Source organism: Candoia aspera, chromosome 4 (genome assembly GCF_035149785.1).
Source record: "Candoia aspera isolate rCanAsp1 chromosome 4, rCanAsp1.hap2, whole genome shotgun sequence".
Taxonomy (NCBI): Eukaryota; Metazoa; Chordata; class Lepidosauria; order Squamata; family Boidae; genus Candoia; species Candoia aspera.
Window position 1 is genome coordinate 31,400,757 of NC_086156.1, and position 21,473 is coordinate 31,422,229.

Sequence of the window (21,473 nt, forward strand, 5' to 3'; positions counted from 1 at the left end):
CTTATTTATCTTCTCTAGCTTAAAAAGAGCATTTACAAACTGAAGTGAATATCTGATGGGAACAAAAAGTGGCAAACTTGTTTAGATAGGATTTTTTTAAGTACATAGTTTTAAAAACAGATGAGTAGCACTAGTAATTAAGTGGATAGGTAGCATAAAAGTGGTGCTGTAAACTTAAGCTTCCATCCCAAAGGTATAAAAAAGGATAAGGAAGATCCAGGATTATCTTATGCTGATAGAAAATATTGATGTTTGTGGATTAAACTGGACAAAACCAGGAGTTGTCTTCCTATGAATAAGGCTAACCATATTTTGTTTCCTAAGTGAAGTGGGATCAATGTGTAACAAAGGAGAGTTCATTTCCCCTGCTTGTGAGCTGTTGTTTCACACTGACCAAACACGGCTGACTTGGACATGAATTTAGCAGTTCTATAAAATGAAGGAAAAACTGCCAACACACTTCACCAATCAAGGATTTCTATATGATATGTGATTAGTTCAATGCACAGAGCAGTCTCTCTCTGTCTCTGTCTGTTTCTTTGTGTGTGTGTCTGATCAAGTCAGAAAAGTTTTACAGTGACTCTAAAGAAAAAGAAAAAGGACATTATACAATTTTTACATTCATTCATGCCAAATGCTTTTGGCACTTTTCAGAACAAGGAAGAGTGCAAATGGAATGGAATTGGACTGAATCCACTGAGTGAAAGAAAGGAGAATAAGGGGGGTGGGGGGGGAAACAACCAAGCCTTGTACAAACAAATTGCTTTGAATGCTGTGAAGAGGAAGGTTGTGGATGCATTGAAAAGAGATTTCATGTAGCCCACCTAGCAGAGTCCTAAAGCATTCTGATCCTAATTACTTGGACAGATATATTTGCCTGCAACTGGCATATAACCAGACAGTTTTCTCTAATTCCCCAGGCCCAGAAGTTCTTTTGCCCTACTCTGAGCATGTTCACCGTGAGCCTGCAACAGTAGAATTTGTCTTGTAAGGTATTGAGTTGCCCAAGTCTAGGGATTTCAAAAGAATTCCATAATAGATCCTCCTGGAAGGGAACTTGTATGTTTTATTCCAAGAGAATCCATGCCAGAATGGATGTTAGAATAAATTTCTGCAAGTATCATCCTTCCCTGGAAAAACATCCACAGCAGGCAGACAAGGATTATACTCACTTCTATAAATTGCCAGAGGATCTCTTCTACATTTCAGAATTTAAAACTCCTTTCTCTTTTAAAAAGCTTCTTCCCAAATTCTTCCTGTAGGAGAGGATTCTGACTTGTTCAGCCTTGGCGCCAGTTTTGACCTTCTGTATGGATTTTTAATTTTGGAAACTAGTAGAAAAAATTGCTGAAGGGGTATCTGCTTCTGGAAATATATAGCTCTCTGGGGATTAAATGGTCTGTTCATTCCCACTTTCAATAACCTCAGTAGCTTTAACAGTAGACAATAAGAATGGAAGATGTTTGTTTAAGAACATCATGGAAACCTATGATGGAGCAGGATTTAGGCCATTCAGGGAGATTTTATATTGAAATGTTTGATTGGTACTTCTACTTACAGAAGTTAGAATTCTACATTATTCTTCTGCGCTTACTGGAAAATATAACTGTATTGCACATATGGAAATGAATATTTAAAGTACTAAATGCCACTTAACCCCACAGCTTTCTTACATCTTTAATTAACTGCAGAGGGCTACATTTATACAAACGCAACACACTAAAGAATCATCTTGATTTTTAAATGCTCTTCTAGAAATCTCTCAAAAGCTACACATATGCATTTCCCTTTACAGAACTGTTTTGGGGGAAACAGAAGTTGGTTTATTTTTCCCATTCTCTATATGCACTTTATGTGGAGAGAGCTGGTCCATAGAATCACCAGGTATCAGACACGATTGAATGGATAGCATCATCTTCATATGCACATTATAATCTATGTCAGTGTTCCTTAAAGTGTGGTCTGAGGGCCCCTGGGGGTCTCCCAAGACCGTCTCAGAGGTCTGCAAAAACAAATTCATTTGCCAGACATTGAAGATACTTGCAAAAATGTAAAACCATGTCACTCTTCTCATTATTATTTTTTATTTGTTAAAAAGATAGGCATTTTTCATGAAAATATTTTATTTATGTTAATATTTAATGGGTTTAATATTGTTACTTTTACATGATTGAGAATGCTGGCATTAATGAATGTGTGTATATTGTCTATCCCTTTCTTACAACCTCGATTGCCTATCCCTTTCTCACAACCATAAATCATGCTTATTTAGCATTTATTTGTGCAGCCGACTCCAACAATAAGGATATATTGAAACAAATGATATATCCAGCGTTAATGCTAAACAGCATTCAAACTAAAGCGGGATAAGATTTTTATACAAATGGTACAAACTGTCCTTTAAGGACATGGAAGATTATTTTTTCTTGGGACAGAATTTACATGAGGAGGAGGATAATTTTAATTCAGGTTCTAAGTAGTCATAAGAAAGGAAATCAAATATATAGCAATTGCAACTTTCTTTTTTTGTCAATTCCAGATTCAGACATGAAACATTTTTATTATATTTATATTTATATTATTATAACACTTTTTATTATATCCTTTTAGAATGCAATGCCTACTATAATTTAAGACTCAGTAAAACTATTTTTTTATAGTGAAATAAAGCCAAATTTTGGAATAACAAAAACAACGCATAATTAGCTTGGTATATCAAATTACAGAGTTTAAACTAATTAGCAGCTGACAGATTCTGAGAGTGTCCTAATCAGCTACCCCCCCCTCCCAATTTGCTAAGAACTTAAATAAAGCTATTGCTTCCCTCTTACTGTTAACAGGGTGGGTGCTTCTTTATTTATTTGCTTGTTTTGCTTTATTTATATAATAAAACAGAACAGAGAGAAAGAAAAATACAAATATATTAAAGAATAAGAACAAGAGAAAAAGAATTGCTCTTTCTCTTTCTCTTTCTCTCTGTTTTTCATGCATATACAGGTGTATATTTTTATATGAAGTTTTACATAAGTTTCAAGAAAATATTACCATATTTCCTTGACATCATCCATACTTAATCTACACCTACAGACAAGTCACGCATAATTTGCAAGAAACATCATTACCTTATTACCTTTATGAAAACTGAATGGGGGATTACAGCTGAGAGGACACATAATAAGTCAGGTAAGGTAGAATTCAGGAAGTCAATAGATTCATTACACCTGGAGTAAAATCAGAATATATTCATCATGCTGAATTATTAGGCAGGAACAAAGTGGCCTGAGTTTTGAAGGATCTGTTGCTATAGGCTTTATTGATAGTAAATCCCATGGAATACAGAATTCTATTATTTTAAGGTGACTAGATTCCAAAAGTAATAACTGGGACACATTAATTTATATAAGTTTACATATTTATTAATGTTAATGCATAACTCAATTTCCTGAGAGTCCATGAAGAAATTACCAAAAAAAGTTAATATTTGGAGGGCTTCTTTATACTGAAGCAGTTTCCAAAAATTTCAGACATTTCCTGTTCTATTTTGTGCTCTCAAGTTGTGTGCAAAATGATTTCTGGATCATACTATCAAACCAAGTTAATGGGTGACTAACAAGTAATGCCTTTTCCCATCAGGAAATGGAGAACAGAGTAGATCTTGTGTTTTGTCGTCAATTCCAATTCCCTTTCCACCAGAAAGTTGTTGTTCATTCCTTAATCACTTTCCATTGTTAATGACCCAATGGACATAATTCTCCAGGATTGTCTGTCAGTAACTGCTTCTTTGAGTTCTTGGAGTTTCACGTGTGTGTCATCAGTGGTAGTACCTGCCCCCTTGTCTTCTGTCAGCCTCCTTTTTGATTGCCTTTGATGTTTCCAAGCATCAGAATTTCTCCAACTCTTGCCAGAGCACTCTGGTTTTCCTTTGTCCGATATCAAATGATTTGGCCTCCTTGCAGTCCAAGGTACTCTAAATAATTTTCTCCAGCACCACAATTGAAAGGCATATTTTTTTCTTTGTTCAGCATCACCTTTCTGATGATCCAACTTTCACACCCATATATTGCAACTGGGAAAATGATGGACTTGCCAATACATACCTTTACTGTCAGCATGATGTTTCTACATTTTACTATTTTATATAGGGTTTGTCGGTATCTTTCTGCCAAGTAGCTTGGCTACAATCATTATCCCTGTGAAGATTTGAGCCTAGGAAAATTAAGGCTATTACAGCTTCAGCTTGGCTTCTGTTTGTTTTCATGGGGTTGGCATTGCTTGGTGAGATTATCTCTCTATCTCTCCATCATCTATCTGCAGCGGACTGGCTTTTGCACTTTCTTTTTTTACCTTCAACAAGAGATTTCTTAAGTTTTCTTGCTTCCCACCATCCCACCAGAAGGTACCCCAAAGTAAGCCCAGTCAGGATCAAGGGAGCTGTTTACCTAATACCACTTCTATGAATATTGCTTCAAATGCTGTTCCATGTAGGTGCAGTGAGAAGCAAATGCTGAACTTGTTTCCCCTGGTGCTGCACACACAAGGCAAATCTCTTGCTGCTTGCCTAAGTGAGACTTCTGCTGTTGACACTGCTGCTGTTGCTGCTGTCTAGCTGTCTGTGATGGGCTTCCAGAAGTCAGGACATTTTCCTGATTTTCTTGGGGCAGAATTTAGATAGTGGGGGGGGGGTACTGGTGATGATGATATTGATGATAACAATATCCAGACCCTAAGGAGTCATAATGAATATCATAGCTGAGGGGCAGAATTTTGGCTTTCTCAGTCCTAGTTTGACATTAAGCCTACCCACTATACTGACTCATAGATTTGCTTCCAAATAAGCTTGAATATGATTGCTTTGTAATTCATGATGTTTGTCACAGCCATAAGAAAACCCACATTTTGGGAATAAGTCAACTTATCTAGGGTTCTGCAATGCTCTAGGTAAATCTCATTGAAAGATATACTAACAATGCTAAAAACACTTCTGAAAACCATTTAATACCTATATAGTACAGAAGAGGGGAATGTGTAGCCTTCCAGATACTCCTGAATTATAAATCCCAGCATCCTTTGCTATTATCATGCTGTCTGGGACTGCTGGGAGATATCTTCAGCAACAGTATCACAGAATCTTAAATTCAGAAAGTTGGAAGGAGCCACTTAGGCCACATGATCAAATGCTCTAGTCCAGGCAGAAATCCAGATTAAAGCAACCTTGATAGATAATTGTTCAGGCTCTATGTAGGCATATCCAACAATGAAGAATTCACCACCTATCTGAATGATTGTTTCCACTGTCAAGCACCTTTATTGTCAGGAAAGTTTTTCTAACATGAAACTTGACTCTGCTTTCCTGTAGCTTAAATACACTCTAACCATAAGTAGACTCCATTTGTATGACCCATTAAGGTACTTGAAAAGTGCTATAACATTTCTCCCCATCTACCCTTCCCAAGACTAAACATACCCAGTTTTTTTGCTTTTTGTTCAGTAGTATCTCTTGTGGTCCTTCAAGAGATATATAATACTTCTGAGTTACTGGCTTCTGACATGTGCTTGTTTAATTCTCTCCTCAGACTTCCCCATCTCTTCTCCATCCACTCCAGTTGGGACTTTTTGGAATATGATTGATTAAACTTTCTGTGCTAGGGCCACCTGTAATTCCCCAGTCTTTCCCATTTTTTGGCCAAATGGAAATTTTCAATGTGATTTAAGGGGGAAAAACAGTAGATAGATGGATATTAATTATATTAACTGTTTCTAATTAATTACATTAAATCTAAATTTAATCTGGATCCTATTCCCCTTTTCCCCATATACTTCTTTAAAATTATACCTTTAGATGTGCCATTAAAAACCCAATTACTGCCTCTTGTCTAAAAACATTATGAACCTTTAAGTTAGATGAACTGAACTGTTCTGTGGAGGAGAAAGTCAGGAAGTTGACTTCTAGTATCCCAACTGGGATGTGCCTAACTTGGATCCAGTCCAGTATTTTTAGTGTTATTCACCAGCATACTCTCACAGCAAATACTAACAGTGGTAGCTGGAAAGTAGGGCCAGGTTTCTAACTGTTGTGTTGATTTCTGTTATATAAAATCAGGTCTTAGTGTGTGTATGAGTATATATTATGTGTGTGTGCGACAGAGAGAAGGAGAAGGAGAAGGAGAAGGAGAAGAAGACTTTTGTAAAGTACTTCTCAGTTATGTTGGAAATTACATACTTGTTCAGAGTAAGATGAGTCATTTCCAGCTCAGAATTTGAATAACACAGTTCTTTCCCTGGCCAACTAATTTCTGACTCATTTACCACCAAAAGAAGAATGAGAAAACAGTCATGGCTGAGCATCATTCTTAAGTTCTCCTTCCCTTGTTTTTTCTCCCTCCTCTCTTGTTAAAATGATATTATCATATAAACAGCTATTTCATTTTGATTCATTCTGACATGCTGAGTGGAGCAGGCTTCAAAGGCAAGTTGTGATCGGTGCTCTAATGTTCAGTTTTGTTAAAGTATTGCTCTCTCTCTGTCCATGTGAAGCAGAGAGTTGATTGAAATTGTCAAGAGAGAAAAAAATAGGTATGAGAGATGAGGTTGATGGCAGCTGAAAGAAAAGGAAGGAAAATGATGCTGCTATGGATTTAAATAAAAAGAAATTTCCATGAACAGCAGCCATGGTCCTATAATGTTCTGCACATCGTATGTGCTGGTAACGGTTCATTTTGCAAATGAGATTATACAGGACTGATTAGAGCCTTGTGTTGGATAGAAAACTGCATCCGTCATCTTTTACTTTGAACATATTCAACAGAGGAACTTCCCTTTGAATGTTTCAGAATTAGACAGATTTGTGAAAGAGAAATCGGATGATGTAATGTTAAAAAAGTATTGTACATAATTTCTGCTGTAGCTCTTTACAGTAACTCTTAATTCTTATTAACGTCTTACTTTTCTCTGATCTATGATGCTTAACATAATATAGAAACTAATTAATTTAGTTTGTCAGAAGCCAAGATGGGTCAATGAAGCCTCCCTGCACAGATGCAGTCTATTCTTCACTATTGTTACTTTCTTGAGTGCTTGTAGAAGCCAGCAATTCTTAGAAATACAATCTTGCATTTGATGCCTCCAGCAAGTCATACCTTATTTTTATGTTAGTTAAGGGAATTAAGTTTGAGAATATGTAGTTAATCTAAATGATCCTCAACCAGAATTTGAGTGGATATTCCCAATATCAAAATCTGCAGAACCCAAGCTGGATTTCAATAAAATATAAGAATAAGTGTGGCTTTTTAAAACAAATGTGCCAAGCCAAGAATGAGTTATGTGTTTTTCCTCCAAACAAATGCCAAAAGGTTAATAAAAGCTGTATTATACAGTATTACATTTCATAACTGTTACCGAGATTGTGACATTATAGTTTTATTTTCTGTACCTACAAAATCAGGTAAGATAGATTTGAACTATGTAGTTAGTTTTTATTAACTGAGTAGTTAGTATGTAGTTAGTATGTAGTTAGTAGTACTATAAGCTTTCTTGAGTTTGTTAGCTATCTGGCATGCACTCAGAGACATATATACACTTCAGCCTGACAAAATCTTCTCCTATTAGTTTTTTCCTTGTCTGACTTCCTCAGTATCATTCTGAGCTGGGAGAGGCTGTACCCCATTAGCTACATGTACAAGACTCATCACGTGCAGTAAAAACACTGATGTACTATGCCACATTTTTTTTTAATAAAAAGAAGCCTCTTCCTTCCTTGTTGTACTAAATCACAGAATTCAGGGCAAGCTCCAAAGGACAAAAACTTGAAATGCTGATGATTTTTTCCATCTTAGTAGCAATTTCTCATGCCAGGAGAGTCATGTGTGATTGGCCTGGATCATATTTTAGCTGTGGAAATATTCACCAGAGATGAGTCAGTACAATTATATGTTTTGCTTCTCCTCATACTGAATGTGTACATGTGTGCACACACATGCATGCACACACAAGTACAGAACCCCTCCAAAATAAATATTTAACATATTAATGCATTTTTCACCCTACAAATAATTTCACTGATGAAAATATCTTAAACATGGGCTTCCATCAAAAATGAAATGTACATATGTGTATGTGTGTACATGGGCATGTGCTTGTGTTGGCAGTTTTTGAAATCAGTGTAGGTTTAGACTTATATATCCGATCTTCCAATCCTGGTGGCAATTTTTTAATTTTTAAAAAATAATCTCTAATTCATTACTCTCCTGAGGTATTGGTGTGGGCAGGGGTGTCCCCAGGATATGGTCCAAAGAGTCAAGATGGCCACAGTAACATGATTGAAGCTCCACTGAACATAAAAAACAGGTGGACATCAATCACACTTTTGTGGCTGCCATTGGGTATATAGCTTCATCTTCTCTTTTTACACTCCCAATAGCTAATTTAGTTCAGCCTGCTAGCTGTCTCTTAGGTGATTTCTAATAAAGGCAGTGTGGATAATCATATTATTTATTATTATTAGATACCTACTCTGTGGCAGTGGTCTGCTAATCAAATTCAGAATTGGAGTGCGGAAGTTTTAGGCAGGCAAGCTGCCAACAAAATGTTAAAAGCAAAGCAGTGCAACTGAGTTTTAAATTCCTTGCATGATACCTGATTTTGAGGAGGGTATTCCATTGTTAAACTGGATAAATTGAATCCATAAATATTTCTCTTGAGCAGAGAAGGGGTCTTGCACCTTTCCCCCCATTAAACAATTTGATTTTGCTGACACAAAGCATGTGCGTTTTTAAACTTAACGTTATAAAATATTCTGACAATTTTAATATAAACAGGAACCTTTTGCAGTGATTGCTTGGATCGAAAATGTTTTTCCACTTGACATTTGTTTATACGTCCAAGGAAAGAAACTTTATTTATGGCTAGCTGAAGAATACAAATAAACATGGGGGAGAGCTGAAAAATCAGCTTTGATTATGCATGAAAATCTACAATGTCATTGTGTACTCTGGTTCCATATTCTGATTGCCTGTTTATTTTTCTAGAGCTGCTGGCGAGCCTATGGAAGAAGAGTCAGCCTTGTGAAGTGCCAAGTCCTCCCCTGATATTTCCTGTGTGTGACATCATTGTGTATCCCCCCCCCAAAAAAGCACCCTTAGACATGTCTTGTCTGCTGCCTGGGTGGCAGAGATCAGTTGGGACGTAAACATTGGGCACAGAATTCTGAACAGCAGCTTCACTTGTTCGTGGGAGAGACTTAAAAGAGCCCAGGACCCCTTCAATGTAACCGTTAGAATTCTAACAGTAGAGTAAATCAGACTTGGAAAGAAAGGCAGAACCTCGAGCCTGCTTTTGTATGCTCTCTGATCCACTCCCTGGCTTCAGTGGTAGAATAGAAACGTTAAAGTCATTCTGCATTCTTGTCCATGGTTGTCTGTGAAAATCGAAACAGCCTGTGAAGCCGCTGGGGAAAAAACTAGACAGAATCGCAAATCTCCCCCCTGCTTCTGACATGTTAAAATACATTTTACAGGGACTTTTTCTCCCTCCGGTCAGTTGAAATAGTTCACAGGATTGATTTTATGTAATGAAATTATGGATTGTTCCTCTACAGTGCCACTTGAAAGATGCTAGAGCAATTTCATGACAGAAGCATTAATTTCAAAAGGGAAACGGGGGAGCCAGAGAGTTCCCTTCCGCTGTTTTTCAGCTGTCCCAAATGCAAGTGTATTAAATGGCTCTCTCCTTTAGCTTTCTGTTGTTGCTGTTGTTGTTGTTGTTTTATAGTTCTGTTGTTAATGTTAATTAGAAACCCATGGAACAAAATACACTCTGCAGGGAGAGAGTGATAGCTTGTCTTTGGCATAATGCTGCACAGTTTGGGAGATGGCATTAGCAAGGCAGCGTGCAATTGATTGCAAGAGATTCAGCTTTCAGAAATCAACCGTTTTCCCCTATCTTACTTAATCTGGTTTCAGGCCATTGCTGTGCTCCACTTTTAAGAGAGGTAGGCAAAAGGGGCCTTCCTGAAGTTTGCTGGAAACTCTAGTACTTTTGCAGATTTTTTTTTCTTTTTGGGTTGGCACATCAGTTGTTCTCTTCCACTGAATCCCATTGAAGCTTGGAACTCAGTAGCAAGTTTCTGAGAGGCATCTCCTGTTATTTATTTTCCTCTTTGATGCATAGCAAGATTATGCCACAAGTCCATGTGGATTCATGAGTGTTACTGAAGAGCTGTGCCTTTTGCTGATAATGAATGCTTAAACGCTTAACACATGTTGCCTTATTGTCACAGAAAAGGAAGGGGGCTAGGGTGTTCCTCTGGAGTATTTGCAAATAGTGGTAGAAAAGTTATGTCACTCAAATCTTTCAGACACACACCCGTGTACACTTACACATACGAAGACACACATGTACATACAAAACTAAACATACGGAGAAAATAATGTATTATCTACAGTTCACCATTCTATTTTACACTATCTGATAGCTGACGTTCCTTTGATCGGCAAGCAATGATCTTCTTTTATACATTTTCCAAGCTCAAAAGAGATATTAAAGCCATAAGTGAACACTGTCATGCCTTTTATTCAAAAATCTGAAAGAGACTTTAATTAAAACAAGGTTTAGGGAAAGCCAGAATATGAAAGATATAAAACAATGTGGTTTCAGTTATAGCAGACTCAAACCTGTAAATCAAAGATGAAAGATTTCACTCAAATAGAATTATATAATTTTCTTTTGTTATAGAGATGGGTTGCATTTTTCCCCCAATGTGTTTCAGTATGTTTACAATTAATGTTTTAATGTGAAAGACTTTTTACTATTCATGTGGAAATTGTCTGATATAATTTGGAAATCTGAGGTAGTGTTTGAAGTAGGAAGCTGCAGGAGAAATTCACTAGATTAACCATCAAATTATATTTTGTTATGGAAGTGTTACATGAGATGGATACCTACCATTAACTATTGGAAATATAATTTATCACCCAGTTCCTGTTGTCATGATTAACAAGAATTCTGAAGACATTAAACTCTCTAACTTTGAATACTGAATTTTGTCCTTTGATGCAAATAAGATTACATTTGTGGAAAAGGTAATATATTATGAACATTCATCTAAAGGATCCTGCATGCCAAATTATTTGCCTATCTAATAGTTATCCTATAAATTATACTTTATGAAAAAAAAATCTATCACTGCAGCTGAAGTTGTTTATTATATCAATTTCATGATTTTAATTCATGGCATATTTTAAATGGCAGCGCTAAAAATACCCACTTTCTAACATTAACATTGGTGTTTCCATTTGAAGACTATGTAAAAATTAACAAAAGGAAGTAAAAATGTGCAATCAAGATTTGAGCAATTTATTTTTGAATTTATAGTGAGAAATACATCTTTTTCAGCTACATCACATTTAAACTGAATACAAGTAGTTTCCAAAAACTGAACCCAAAAAATGAAAGCTGAAAGCTTGTGCAGCATTACTTGGAATTAAATCCTACTGAACTCAGTAGGTATTCCTTCTGAGCAGACATGCATGGTTTCTGATTCTAAATTAAATTTACTTTTCATTTCTTGCAGGATTTATGTGATACAACCTTATTTTTTGGTATAAACACAGCAATACCAAAGTGACAGGTCCACTCATCTATCAAGAAGGATGGATAGATTTGTGAAGATCTGCACATAGAGATGATACCATGACTGATAATAAGTATTTCAGCTAATTCTAAATGCTCTCACCTCACTTATCTATATCACCTTATAGTGAATAAAGAATTGCTTGGATAACAATATGTTAATTAAAATGAGAGCAAAAAAGACACTCATTCAAAAGCTTTGTTTTTATTTTTTGCCAATTATTTGGCAAGCTTTATTTTTATTTTTATACATTTAAAGATTGAGACAGGGATAAATCATGACAGAGAGAGAGAGAGAGAGAGAGAGATCCTAGTGGAAATGTCATATGCTATAGCATTACTGAAGAGCATCAGTAATTAGGCTTCAATCTGAAGGTTCAATATCAAGATGATTTGATTGAATCAGCCCTTGAAACTTAGTTTTACAACTGAATTGCTGAACCAGATCAAGGACCTTTGAATCTATCTGGCAATTCAAGGGACTTCTGCTCATGCATTCACACACTTTTACCAAGTAAAAGCTTTGAACCAACTTGACTCAATCAGGTCTTGCTTGATTCACACACCTCTAACCAGTAGGATGAACCTAGGATACAGCTGGCAGAAATCTAGACAAGAACTCACTGGGATCAAGATGTGCTTGCATTAATTTTAAAGTAATGAAAGCCAATAAATGCCTTTCTTTTCTTATTTATGATGCACAAAATACTTCACAATGGTTTGCCAAACCATTAGGAGAATAGAATTCTATCCATCTGGTTGAAGTGCTGATCTCTATAAATGTGACATTCCAAGTTAATGCACTTGGCACAAAGACAAAGACTAGAATGACAATCATTGCTATAAGTTAAGGGTGCACAATTCTTGTATGGATTCCCTCTGAGCAGAATGAGGAGCCATCATCCAAAAAAGGACAAAAAAATTGGTTTGATTTAATTTAGACTATTTAATTATAGTTGAGAAAACTATTCTCCATATATTTAATTATTTCCCCCCTCTATCACCTTTAAAAAATCAATTTGGTGATAATTCCTTGATAAGTTGGAGGGGCACATCCAAAGCTTTCGGGTATCCCATACAATGGTGGTCTCTCAAGTTATGGGCTCTTAAGTGCATCCATATGTTTTTCATTCTTTTCCCTACAAAAGGTACAAGATTTAAAATATTTGGAGGTCCAGACTACAAGTAAGATTAATCTGTCTGCAAATATAAGATTTGGATGTACTAACTCTGTCTGATTGGGGGAGCCTAGACTGGAATTATGACATGGAGAAAAATCAACACACACTCCTACCCTGCTATTTGCCTTCACATTTATATTATGTGCAAGACCTGCCGGACAGAGGATATTTGTGGACAAGAAATTATCATTTTACTTATTTAGCAGAAAATATAGAAAAATGTTCTATATGGAGAAAATGCTAGCTTAGGAGGAGAGGCTTTTAGCTGAAAACAACTTGTACAGTAGTTTGGCCCTAAAATCATTCAGTTTCAAAAGTGACATCATTGGAAGCTGGAGACAGCTGTTCGAAGCTCCTAAAAGAACCAAGTCAAACCACTTTTGGTGTACACTGCCCACTATATGACACTCTTACACTTCATGGGTACCAGTTCATTGTTCCATACAGATGATATAATATAATGAAGAGAATTAAGCAAGTCTTTACTCTTTGACCTCTTTTCATGCACACACAGACGTGAAATATAATCACATTTTAAAGCAGGAAAGGAAAAAACCATGCAGTAATCAGATAAAGTCGATCCACCATGTCCCCGCTCTCACTAGAATTAGATGGATTCCCGTTCATTTCATACAAGCTCATTCCTATATCCAGTCAACCTACATTCATCTGTTATCTCTTTAAATCAGTGCAAAAACATATGCACATTTATATATATTGTGAATGCATTTCATCATACCAAAATATGCATTTCTAGATGTACTTTGGCTTAAACAGCACACAATTAATGCATTAGAGAATATAGTCTCCCTCTGAAAACTGCCTCACAATACAACGGTGTGAAATCTAAATCAAAAGTGAAACATACAGAAATGCAAAATACTTCCTAGTTAAATACAAGACAATTAAATCCTCCATGATAAGTAGGGTTGTGGGTTTTTCCCTCATGTGCAAAAAAAGTATGTCTTTAAAATGAGAGGAAACTATAGCAAAGTATTTCTGTAACATTTGGTGGCAGAAAAGTCTTTCATATCCAAATACATAGATATAACTTCTTTTAACTTATCAAATTCTTCAAAATGTCATTGAATGTATGCAATAGCATAATCTTGGTGGAACCAAATCCAAATGTAACAAATACTGTTAATGATGGAGATCAACAAGCAGCTTGAAGTGGGCTGGGAGGGACACATGAGTTTCTTTCTGTTACATGATTGTTTCCAAACAAATTTGATTTGCACTTTGGAAAACTCCCATCTACCCCAAACCAAGCAAAACTGGGATGGGATGGCAGAACACAAGGAGTTCCAAATTTGTCTCAATTCTGAAAATCAAGTTATCACTTATTCCAGACGTTAGAAAGCAAGGTTGAAACAGAATGCTGTGCAGAAGACTTTAAAGGGTTTTATTTTAAAATAAACGCAGAGCTCTCCATCTTTCCCTAGATGTATTTTCCCCAACAGGGCTAAAAGCAGTTTGTGAAGGGGATCAGTTAGACTGTTTTTGGAACATATGTAGATGCTGTGTTAAAATCCTTCTGTGTCACAATATCCCTCCTTGCCACAATCTGAAATTAAAACATCAGGAAATTCAATTAACTGATCTTGCAACTATTGTCTGCTTTAAACATCAAACACAGAGCTTTATTGAGAATGCTGTAATGGGTAGGAATCTTTAAACTGATAGAATTGGTCTTAAAAGTTGGAATTCTGGAAGAGTTACATTTAATGTGGTAAAACCCCTCTATCACTATCTTTCCATAAACTTTCATTAAGTTGCAAAGTTTTTTTTAAAAAAAGATATCTTTGTCCTTGTTGCAATTCTGTCTGCTGCAAAGTTATTGTTTAAAATATAATGCCACATAAAGAGGGAAAAAAAATCCTTATATCGTAATGTGAAAGTTACAGCAACATTACTACTTGAAACATTTCTACTTGAAAATGATCACATTTTACCCCATAATTAATTTTTCTCTCCTTCCAGGAATGATTGTTAAAGAACATCCATATAGGTCGTTAGTCACAACACAGTAGAAAGATATTTCAGACTTTATTTCTTTCCAAAGAAAAGCTGCGCTGGTGTTAATGGTGGGTTTGTCCCCACACACCGTTGTTCCACCCTTGGTCAGAGTCCACTATAGCAATGATTTTGAAAGTAATACCAGGACTCATTCAATGTCTCCATATTTTAATCTGTTGTCTAACTGGCTGAAACATTTCAGTGCCAGTAGGAACATTTTGATTGTATAAGTCAAGGATCACAAAAAAGAATCAGGTTGACGTGACAAAGAGGATGCTAAGAAGCTTTGTTCTGCTTTAGCTTTCTTTCATCTTGCTTCTCCCCAAACTGCCAAAGTCTCTGAGAATTCAGGGAGTGCAGTTTCAGAACATCTGGAAGGTACCAGATTGGGGTAGGCTGTATGATATTGATGATGATGATGATGATGATGATGAAGAAGAAGAAGAAGAAGAAGATTCCTGATAAGTTTCTGTACCTGAGTGCATCCAGAAAACAATTTCAAGTGCTCCATAAACTTTATACATTGTAAATATGCAAGGTCTGGAATTGCTTGAAGTTGCCTTCAAACAGGTTTTTTTTTTTTAAGTTCCTTTGGTCTTGTGTTTTGTATAATTATTTGGCTCTGCTCTCATTCTTGTGTGCAGTAAAAAGCCTGTTTGAAATAAGATCATATTATGTGTGTGTGTGTGTATGAAATAGAAGTTTCGGAAGTAGCATCTGAACATGCCACCCTCGTTGAATCAAAGGAATTTGGCTATTAAACATGAAGACACTGAGCACCAAAATGCTCGAGTGCATTGAAAAAGAATGAGCCACAAGCATTAATGTGAAAATAATGACACATGTCAGCCTGAAACCACAGAACAATTCAGAGCAACTTCAAGCACCAATTCTAGGCATAACTTTGTTCATTTGCCAGTGTGTTAAGTTTCCAAGCCTATTTTCTTTTTCTCCCTTTAAAAAATAAGGGACACATCCCAGGATCATCTTGCACGCAACACACTAATTTTGCAAATGTGAGGTTAGGAAGTACAAAGATTTGTAAAAAAATCTGGCCCCTAATCTGGCAGTGGTCCCTTCTAATCCCAGATTGTAACTCCATGTAACTCAACAGAGAATAAAAAATATTATTCTCTGGCAAGAAAGTGTTCTATAGAGCAGGATTTATAACTACCATGATTGAGACAAGAGAAACAGAACTCTGTATCTTACCTTTAAGAAAATCTCACAAAATCTCAAAAACTCATGAGATTTGATCAAATTTACAGAAAATCTTAGATTTCGCACCTAGCACAAGATCTTGTATGAGAACATAAAAATCTCATGAGATCTTAGGACAAGAATGCTCATGGGAATCATGTCAATATATACATTTTAGCAGTATATATTTTTTAAAAAATAGTGTTGGCATTCAAGCCATTGCATAAGCCAGTACAATGGCACCTGGATTCATCTGAAGCATGCTGTACATCCTCCAAGAAACTCTCCTTGTTATAATTTCATTTCTAGAATGAAAACTGAAAAATTGACACTGGTACATAAAAGAAGTCTATTTCCTTACTCCAATTAAATCTTCAGGTTATCCAATACAATCTGCTTTTCTTTTACATGAATTCAACTTTTCCCACTTTCTCCAGAGCCAACAGGCATTAAAAATTAAAAAATAACTTCACAATGTTTGGAAGATTTTATTTCATTCTTATTAATGAGTGTGTATTTGGGGCTAGAGGGCGGGTAAGACTAAGCAGGAAGTGAAGAACTTTATCACAAATAAAGCAAGGCCTCTGCAGGCTATGAAATTAAATTAAATGAATCACTGGGATTTCACAACATTATTTTTAGTATATAATGGTTTTCTTTCTTTCTTTGTCCTTAGAAGGAAAATAATGTCATCATGATCCAATAGAACAGAGTTGGGAAATGTGTGGGCCTTCAAATGTGGCTGGTCTATGATTTCCATCATCCCTCACCACTGGCGATGAGGAAGTTCAGCAGTAGTTGGAGAGGCACATATTGTCCATCCTTGCCACAGGAGGTCAATAGCAGAGGTTTGTTAGATTTCTCATTTATTCTCATCAACCACACAGTTAATTGGCTATCATTTTAGTATGTCAGATATTGCCAAAAGCTACATGAAGCCAAGGATGCTTTTGTGTAAGTGCTAGTTAGTTTTCTCTTTAACCCATACACTGTCAGCCAAGAGCAAGGACAGGAGTGAAAATGCCTTTCTCCTCAGCTCCTCTTTCTCCTCAGGTATCAGATTTACATGCAGAAATACTTCTCAGTTTACTGCAACCATATCCCGCCCATAACACTCTACAGATATGTGTCTTTTCTGCTTTTCCACCTGTGGCACATGTCAAAACTTCTATTAACATGCCATATCTTATAATATTCCCAGGCATCAGCTGCTGATCAATACTCTAGAAGATGAGAGCCAGTTTGGTCTAGTGGTTAAGGTTCTGGGCTTGAAACCAGGAGTCTGTGAGTTCTAGTCCAGCTTTAGGCATGAAAGCCAGCTGGGTGACCTTGGGCCAGTCACTCTCTCTCTGCCCAACTTGGTGCAGTGTAGACTAGCCTCCTCGTGGTGCACCCCAGGCAACGTGACTTGTCACAGCTAAATAGTCTACACATCTGGCTGCTGGACCTCACAAGGATTTCCCAGCAAGAAAAAGCAGCATGAACACCGAACTGCTATGCCATACAATTAAAAAAACAAACAAATTTTAGAATAAACGTCCATTGGTATCCTTAAGTTATAGTCCTCAATTCCCTTCTTTTGTATATAGTATATAGCAGTGTTTCTCAACCTCGGCAACTTTAAGATGTGTGGACTTCAACTCCCAGAATAGACTCCTTTGATTATTGTTGTTGTTTTTGTTGTATTTTTATCCCCCCCACCTCTCTCTGTCTCTCTCTGTCTCTGTCTCTATAATCTATCTATCTCAAGGCAGTGAACATACCAAATACTCCTTCCTCCTCCTGTTTTCCCCACAACAAGAACCCTGTGAGGTGAGTTGGGCTGAGAGAGAGCGACTGGCCCAAGGTCACCCAGCCGGCTTTCGTGCCTAAGGTGGGACTAGAACTCACAGACTCCTGGTTTCTAGGCCAGCAACTGAACCATTCTCACAAGTGTATAATTTACTCATACCAATTATTAGTTTTTAGTATAAAAATACAAAAAATTAAAAAAAAAACCTTGTCTGGTACAGTAGATTAGGCACATAGCAAAACCATTGACTGTGCAAACCTTATTGAGGTCAATGGAACAACTTCTATGTAAATTGGAATAGGATTACAGCTTAACTTTCTTATTAGTTTCATTGCATATCTGTAAACTAAGTCTGCAATCATATGTTCTTCATTATTCTTGGTGCACTCTGCATGCTAAGTGTGCATTTCCTAAAATAAACCTCTTTGATAAGTCCCTAATGAAAATGAATGATTTGATTTGTGCTCCATTGATTTGTTCATGCATTCTGTGCATAGCCAAAACAATCCTTTCTGTTTTTTCCTGGAGGTTGTTCTAAAAAGGAGGTAGATTTAATAAACAAGAAAATGTCAGGATATGATTCATTAAGAAGAAACCCACATCGTGTTTTCTACAAGCATCCTTTTTTAAGAAACAATTTTAAAGCAGTTAGTTAGTTAACTATAGTAAATAGAAAATTACTCTATCATCAACTCTGGTGTTCCAGAGATTAAAGACATTCAGATAGCAGAAGTGAAACTAGAAGAAGAAGAAGATTTGCATCTTCTTATTATTTTCCTTGAATATGTTCCTCTTTTTCTTTAATGTTTGGGAAGAGTTGACTGAAGCATCTTGTAGTTTGGTTGTAAAAAAGCAAAGGAACAAGGGATGTTGAATATTAAACATGAGCATCACTGATTTGTGATGGGATTGTTCATGATTTTAAAAAAATCTAACCATAAGTAAACATTAGGCAAGAACAGGTGCCTAATTGCTGTTGAACTAAGATAACAGTAAGAATCTGATCCCAAGGCAGGGAAAACAGAAGGTCAGTATGGAGCTCCTGTGGCATGGTGAAAGGGTAGCAAGAAGTGGAAGTGACTCTACATCTTCTTTTGCTTTTGCCTAGGTATCATCAAAATAAATTTGGGTTCTGACTTCCTATTAATTGTTGTTATGGTTTTTCACTGTATTGCTTACTTGTTGATTGTATGCTACCCAGAGCCGTAATTGTTCAAGTTGGCCAGCCATATGAAAGTCTTAAATAAATAAATGGGCCTTGTATGTTGCTAATAATAACATTTGTAAATGTCCAGAAGGTCAGACATCAGCAATTTAAACTATGAGCCAGCAGAAAGCATCTGGTTCTCCCCATCAGATGGTTGTGAGTTGGAACTTTTACTTTTCTTTCTAGATCTTTAGACCTAACTGGCCAAATCTAATCTAGAGAATAGATGCTGAGAACTCCCAGAATTGCAGAGTTAACCAGAAGTGTGGCAAAAGACCTCCAGAACAGAAAGAGCATAATCTTGGACTAGAAATGGGGGAAAAAGAAGGAAATTCTCTGCAACTTTTGGTTTAACCCAGAATTATGTTTAGATTCGTGGCATACATTTAATATTGTTCATCTGCTAAGCAGCTGTAGCTAAATTTCATGCATGCTTCTATGAATATCTTAATCTTCTGAATGGTTCAAGATGTGTTCTGATCTTAGGACAACCTTTTCAAACTCCCAAATTTCTGAATCTGGATTTACCAATGTTTGTACAATTCACACAATCAAGTTAATCTATATGCATCCACTATGACATGCAAATGATCAAAAGGAAATGAATTCGCACTGCATTTTGTCATGTACTGTATACCCACACACATACATACACACACAAGGGGAGAGAGAGGCTGGAATGATTCACCCTGTAAAATCCATTGTGTGCCCCAACTGGTGTACTAATCACATTTCTGCAACTGATAATTCACAGGAAACAAGAATAATATGGATTTCTCATGCATTGTGAAGGAATAATTTAGGGCAAAGGTTTTATAATAATTCAAATTAGAAAGGGGTTTCTTATTTATTTTTCTTTCATATTTGAATTAAATATTCTGAGATTCACTGTCACTCTCAGGAGCTCTTCTGTCACCACCATTTTAAAATATCACCATCCTTTGTCTGGCTTGTGATCCTACTAGATCATGATCAGGAGCAATTAAACCACAGCATCCCAGACCCGATCCAATTTCATTGTTTGATCATATCCCAGCAAATGTGTGGAATGTTTTTTGCCATCATGCTGAATGGAGAACATTTTCACCATTGTTCAGAAACTCCTTGTTCTGAAATATTGTCCAGGTGATAATTATTTTTCTCAGAGATTGCTGGAAAGTGTTTGGCTGGAGAGATCAGAAAGAACACACACCAGGCATTTCTATAAAAATAAATGTATTTACAGAAAGCAAAAAAACATATTTAGAAGCTTATGCATTCACACGTGCTCTGAGAGGAGGACTGGAAGGAGGGGCAGATAGAAAGGAAACTGAAACTAACAAGCCCAGGCAAATTCCTTCCAGGCAATTTCCTTATATGGTCATTCTTTTCATACCCAAACTGAGGATACTTAAGTTTGACCTGTTCACCCTGCCAGAGTGATTTGTTACCATAGTAACATAGTGGCTCTGTCCTTGCAAAACAATCAAATGCCAACAATTTTCACAGAGAGGAAAATGCCCATATTCATAAAAAAGCTTCCCTAATTATGTTCAGTTCTCAACTTATCCTGATATTTTTCCAGAGATTTTATTCTACCAACAACTGTTGAGATACTTTAGCCTGAAAAATTACTTTAAAATACAACTGTTGAATAGGATGTAATAAATGGAACATAAATTTCCAATCCTAAGGGTGTTGGTTTAGTTTTAAGTACCAGTACAGACATATCACTATAATAGTGATAAATGAGAGAGGAAAATAACTTTCCATTTTCTATCGTGAGAGGTTTCTAAATGCCCACACAATACTCAGAACTTTGTATTTTAAAGAAGTTGTCAAAAAGAAAACTGAGCAAAGTTCCAGATGCCCTCACAGGTCATATGAAAATCTTATGAAGTCAAGGGAAGACATCATTTAACAATCAAGACCTCTTTAACTTCACACAGAGGTTAAGAGGGAGAATCAACTGTACTAATTAAAATGGTTTTCTCACTATTCCCATAACTTATTCCCATTTGACTTTATTTATTTTCCATCCTAAACATTGGCTTCCTTGAACTATTGTTTCCCACAATCTAATACATGGACTCCAAAAGAGGGACCTCTGCTCAAATTTACAAAAAACATATATATATGTGCCAATTTCATGCACAAATCATGATACTTTCATTTCATCATTCATCACTAACATGCTGTAATGATATAAATGGTAATAATTCAGGATTATGATGTGCCTAAATTGCAGTGCAAAAGTGACTTTAAACCGTGCCCCTTCATGAATGAGACCCCTTCACTGGGGAGCAAAGTCCCCCATTCAAATGGAAAAGCAGAAGGGGAGAAAGGGAGAAGGTGTTTTCTCTAACATCGTTCTTGCAATTTCTTCTTAGAAACCAATTCAAAATGTGAATGCAGAGCAGTCTGTTGTGTTGTAAAAGTAGAACAAAGAAGATGGTTTTACCTATTCTTT

The 21,473-nt window shown here is 36.3% G+C and overlaps 1 protein-coding gene across 1 annotated transcript in view; it reads left to right on the forward strand.

Annotated features, from left to right (window-relative positions):
- Positions 1 to 11,681, forward strand: part of HDAC9 (histone deacetylase 9) — a 284,421-nt gene extending 272,740 nt beyond the window's left edge. Inside the window, exons 26-27 of the mRNA XM_063303735.1 lie at positions 9,024 to 9,091; positions 11,567 to 11,681. Of these exons, the coding sequence (XP_063159805.1) occupies positions 9,024 to 9,063 (40 nt within the window). The 3' untranslated portion in view covers positions 9,064 to 9,091; positions 11,567 to 11,681. The remainder of the gene's footprint in view (positions 1 to 9,023; positions 9,092 to 11,566) is intronic.
- Positions 11,682 to 21,473: the final 9,792 nt, after the last annotated feature.